At 31.1% G+C, this 5,443-nt stretch overlaps 1 protein-coding gene across 3 annotated transcripts; it reads left to right on the top strand.

The window, feature by feature from the left end:
• The first annotated feature begins 1,226 nt into the window (after window positions 1-1,226).
• Window positions 1,227-5,206, top strand: LOC117170280. Of its 3 annotated transcripts, none has more exons than XM_033356946.1 (4): window positions 1,227-1,488; window positions 3,802-3,960; window positions 4,074-4,327; window positions 4,440-5,206. In XM_033356946.1, exons 1-4 carry the CDS (start codon window positions 1,464-1,466, stop codon window positions 5,187-5,189), a joined length of 1,188 nt encoding a protein of 395 aa, XP_033212837.1. In that variant the 5' UTR covers window positions 1,227-1,463; the 3' UTR covers window positions 5,190-5,206. The 3 variants fall into 3 exon arrangements, with proteins under 3 accessions (XP_033212837.1, XP_033212838.1, XP_033212840.1); XM_033356947.1 differs by having other exon boundaries at window positions 1,227-1,652; XM_033356949.1 differs by lacking the exon at window positions 1,227-1,488 and adding an exon at window positions 1,917-2,222.
• The last annotated feature ends 237 nt before the right edge of the window (window positions 5,207-5,443 follow it).

Here is a 5,443-nt window from a genome sequence, read left to right as displayed (position 1 = left end):
CGTGATTTAAAATAATCGATTATATAGGCGTTTTCGAGGTTAGCTTTGATAGCACTCTCTTAAAAATTCTTATCGATAAAGCAATTGTTCAACAATATTACGGTGACAAAATCGTTCAGTTTATGTTTACAAGGTCGGAACGAAAAAGTGGTCCTTGCCGAAGATCGTTTAGTCAGATAACGATTCCATATACAAAGTACTTAAAAGAATACGAGTAAAATTTATTGTTTTGCTTAAGACATCATTTTTCGAAACACAGTAAAAACAGAAGATAAACTTTACATCGATTTCCGACGAAAGATTCTCTGCAACAAAAATTAACTTCACAGGATGAACTTGACACAAATATGAGTTAAACTTTCTTTTGTTTTTCCATGACAAACACATGTTTTTTGAAAGACGTGAAGTTGGCTAAACAAAACTTAATCGCTCTCAAAAATTTCCTGCAACAAATTGTATTCTTATTTTTTTCTGTGAAATGAAGGGCACAAAGATTTTTTTTAACATTTGGAAGGCTTATGGAATTCCAAACCAAATGAACTTTATTTTCTGACCTATTTTAAATTGACTGCCGAGATTAATGATCAGAAAGACGGTCATAATTTATGGCTTTTATGAGCCTTATACGTTAAGTTTAATGAAGGGAAGTTGTAGCAAAAATCTGAAATTTTGAGAATGAGTGATTTAAAATGTAAGTTCTGAAATTAGCGCAAAACTATACAAAAATTCTAGCTATTCTAGCTATATATCGAATCGATCTTGCAAGATTTCCGAAGACGGTTCGGTCTCTATCTTATTTTTTGTTTGACGGTCCAAAACTTCTCCTAATTTATTAGGATAATTTTAAGGATAAGATTTTCGATATCTTAGTCAACGTTGCAGAATTTCAACATTTTTTGTAATACACATTAAGAATTTTTATGTCAATATTTTCAAAACATTATCCATCGAGGAAGACTGCTTGGGATTGATTTTCTAATAAAAGCAAAGGATAGCAATATTTAAACTTCTTTTTAAAACAATGATAAACAAAATCATATCTTCCAATTTTTAGTTCTTATTTTTTAATTTCTATTGACCTCTTTTGTTGTTTAAAAATTTCATAATCCTCTTTAGTATTTTTCCGCTTTGACAATGCTTCTCTTACGTCGTGCTTTTCTCTAGCAAAAACCATATTTATTATCTCCGAAGGTAACTGCGATTAGCGTCCTTGTCAGTCTCTTCCTTGATTGGGAGTCTCACAGATCACGACCAATAATTGTTGAAGACTGGCAGCAAGAAGGAATTGTTCTTGTTTATATTTATTGCATATAGTACTCACCTTGCACCATCTGCAAACTTTAGGAATCGGCACTCTTGCACTCGGTATATTTATCTGGTGCCTGATATGCCGCTTAATATCGCAATTGCATAGTTTATCAGAATAGTTGGTTGCTGGCCTAGGAATAGTGAAGTGCTCAGAAATGGACGAGGAAAAAATTCTATCGCGTACGTTTGTGATTGATTTACAAACATCTTAACCATCATCAAAAACATTATTCCACTTTAATCATGTATAACTCGAGTGATCCCTTTTTGTATCTATCATGTAAAAACGCACCAACTATGTAGAAAAAAAGATTTTATTCTGAACAAAGAAAACAGTGAAACATGTATGTATTAAAACAATATTGTCTCTCTTCGAGGGATACGAATATTATACATTTAAAAAAGCTGAAATAAAATTAAAAACTTAGTTTTTTGTGTTATTTTGTGATGATTGTATGTACACAGAAGCCATCATAAATACGGGAATCTATTGTTGTCATTGATAAACTTTCAATAATAATATCATATATTGTTAATTTCTCATCTACTCGAACATTTTTAGAAGATTACTCTATCAACTGACAATAAGCAGAGTGACACTTCGGTCATACTAACGACTGAATCAGAGTGCACAGTGTATCATTTATTGCGCTTCAAATTGATTTCTAATTAGAGTAGTTCCAGTTAAAAGTGAATAAAAACAAAAGTGAAAAATACAATAATCATGCAATATAATTAATTTCTTTTTCCAGAATTAATTTATGTGCCTTTTTCTTATTTGACTGATTCTTAAGAATTTTCACTACATGCACTTTATATAAGAATTTAGAAGTTTTTAAATGATTTAGAAAATGAGGAAAGTTATAATTGATTGCTCATTAAATGAAATTTTGAAAGAGAAATTGAAGACACAGGTAAAACATTATTATAGTAAAAAAATGTATTTCTACTTGAAACAGTTTTATACCTTATGCCATGAATATTTTGTTTTCTTAAATTTATGATAATTTCGTTTCTGTAAATTGTGAAACCATTGGTGTCAAACTTCCGAACATTTTGATAAATAGATTTTAAAAACTATCTTAGTAGTGCAGAAATTCAAATTGCTCACACAAAGAAACGGTTTTTATAAAACATTTATTCTGCACGGTAAATTCTTTAGAAAGTAAATTTTCGACTTTCATTGCTAAGGAGATTTTTTTTATTACATGATGCCTTGACATCGAATCGGTTTTCATGATTTGAATAAAAAATTCTTTAAAAGAGTCAACTTATTTTCTGTGTTGTTTATAGAAAAATACTGTTCTGCTCTCACTTTTGTTGTAATAAGATCGGTTTTCCCTAAGCAATCCTAGTTAGCAATTTCTGCTTTTGTTCCTTGGAAGATTTTTTACAACTTTATTTTGTTGATTTAAAAAATGACATTGCATGTAAGTATATTCAATGTCATTTTTTACATTCTTCTTTTACATTCTTCTTTTTTACATTCTTAACTTTAAAGTTCGAACAAACGAACAATATTTTTCACAGTCTTAAATAATTAAACATGCTGTTTGTATTACTTAATAATTCAAATTCTAATGACCTAATTAATTAAATGATAATAAAAGAAATTATTTAGTTTATAATAATTATTACCAGGCATAACAAACAACATAATAAAAACTTGATACTCCATTATATAAGCGTTTCTAATTTTGTCACAATAGTGTGTGTAATCTATTATTGAGAGAAATACAAAAAATGAGTTTGACAACATTGTGAATCCTTATCTCTTAGAAATTGTTACGTATGACTTCTAGTATTTCGCAGTTTGAATATTATTCGCACTCTGCTTAGATCATAAACTGAAATTAAATAATTAATTAAAAAATTAGGTAGTAAAGTATCTTCTTTCTAAAATAGATATTATTATCAATAAAACATGTATTTCATAAGACTTATTGCATGATAATTATTAAAATTTTGTATACAAATTGATACATTATTGGTTAAATTACAAAACGAAGAATCACTATAGATTAGATATGAGCTTTAGCTATATAATATGCACTATCATAAGTGTTCTTGATGCGGAAGACCTTGACGTAAGTCAAGTGGTATTAAGGCCATTGCCAATGAACGTAATATAAACGTTTTTCGCTTATGCTCATCTCCTCTACAATAGTGCAAACCCTGAACCATATCAAATATCATTGAAGAGATACAACAAGTTTCGTAAAATTCTCTATTTCTTAATTTTGAGGGGAAACTAATTATTAGTCTCAATTGAACACGCCGAATACATTAGAGAAGAAGGAGTCTTTTACATTGTCATAAAGTAAAGAAAAGTGTATTTCCTCTAAACATTTTTGTGATCTGTCCTAAAAATGGTTATTTCTGGATAAAATTTTACAAATTTTAAATACCCTATATATTTAGTAAAATATTTTTACTTTCTTTCAATAAATAAAAACACAAGACCTCTTAAATGACGTTACCCTAATTTTGCAGAGTTTGAAATAGAATTTCTGTCTCTATTGAGGGAGCGAGAAAAAGACCAGGGTCTTAGAATTGTAAAAGCTAAAGATAAGCCTGGCTGTAAACCCGGTGACAACTATATGTCGATAATCATTAGAACAGAGATTGAAGGAATTCTTGGAAATGGCACTGGTTAGTGACCTTTATTTGTACAGGTTAACAAAAACAATTATGGATAAGCAACATAGTCAATTAATTTAGACTTTATACAAAATAAGTAAATAATGTTGACCTTCCTTGCGCAGCGTGTAAGAAGTCTTTCATAACGAAGAGGTTTCCCTGCGACCCTCTGTTGGTAGCTTCCGTAAGAACGGCAGAGCTTTTCCGAAATGAAGTATATGTATATCGAAAGTTTTTGCCATTGCTGGGACCTTTTGGTCCAGAATTAATCTACGCAGATCATGAGAAAATAATTATGGAGGATTTGAGCCTAGAAAAGTTTTCTATTCATGATAGACTAAGTTTACTAGACCTTGAGCACTGCACTGCTGTAATAGAGGTACAATTATATAATGATGAGCAAGAAACTATTCTTAAATTAAGTATCTTTTTTATTGTGTACGATTTTTACTCTCCGATCTTTGAACTAATATGGTGATGTACATTTTCAGACTATGGCGTCGTTTCATGCAAAGTCATTGAGCATAAAGCTGAAGGACCCTGCTTACTTTCAAAGACTGATTGAACCAATGATAGAAGTTGTTTACCCGTCAGATGAAAAGCCATCTATTGGCCGGTCAATTGAGCATAGTTTGAACTCCGCTATTCAGAGTTTGGAGGCGATTCCCACTTTAACTAGAGAAATTGTGGAAGCAATACATTTTTTAAAGGCTCATGTGAATAATGCCTACAATATTATGAGAGATCTAATCAACTCCAGCGGAAAGCATCATGTTCTGACGCACGGAGATGTCTGGATCAATAACATTCTCTTTTCACGCAATAATAAAAATTTGCGTGTGAAGTTGGTGGATTTTCAGGGAGCCAGACATGCATCGCTTGCGACGGACTTTCACTATTTTGTTTATTCGAGTTCAAGGACGTCGGTAATTGAAGAAAATTATGATGATCTCGTAAAACTCTACCATAGTTCCTTTCTTCGCGCTCTTCAGGAATTGAATGTTCCGGAAAAGGATTACCAGTGTTTAAATGTTGAATGGTTTAATAAGGAGTTACGTAAATATGCACTTTTCGGACTTTTTTCCGCTCTTAGTTTAGTTCATGTAATTTTGACTAACAGCTCATTAAAAATTAACACATCGGAAGATATTTCAGCGCACAGATCAAATATTCCTATAACTGCTGAAAAAACGAAAAGAATAGAATGTATCGTTTCACATTATATACGTACCTATATGTAATAGAAATTTAGGAAGAATTTGCAAATGCAGATTTTTTTCTACTACCGCCTCCTCTCTTAAATAACTCTTAAAAGAGTAATAAGAAGTACGTATAAAATAAAACAAAAAATAAATAATACCACAGCCACACAAAAAAGTGTGCGGATCTGGTCACAAGACACACGTATTCCTATGGATTTTGGGGCGCTGAATTCAAATACGGTATCAAAAATCACCCATCACGTCATGGTTGAGCCATAACCTCAAAAAATGAC

This window comes from Belonocnema kinseyi, chromosome 3 (assembly GCF_010883055.1).
Source record: "Belonocnema kinseyi isolate 2016_QV_RU_SX_M_011 chromosome 3, B_treatae_v1, whole genome shotgun sequence".
In the NCBI taxonomy this organism is placed as follows: Eukaryota; Metazoa; Arthropoda; class Insecta; order Hymenoptera; family Cynipidae; genus Belonocnema; species Belonocnema kinseyi.
This window is presented reverse-complemented; position numbering and strand designations above follow the sequence as displayed.

Coding starts and splice junctions, on each gene's coding strand:
- LOC117170280 (XM_033356946.1), top strand. CDS start 1,464: ATGGACGAGGAAAAAATTCTATCGC. Junction 1,489..3,801: donor CGAGGAAAAAATTCTATCGC/GTACGTTTGTGA, acceptor CTAATTTTGCAG/AGTTTGAAATAGAATTTCTG. Junction 4,328..4,439: donor ACTGCACTGCTGTAATAGAG/GTACAATTATAT, acceptor GTACATTTTCAG/ACTATGGCGTCGTTTCATGC.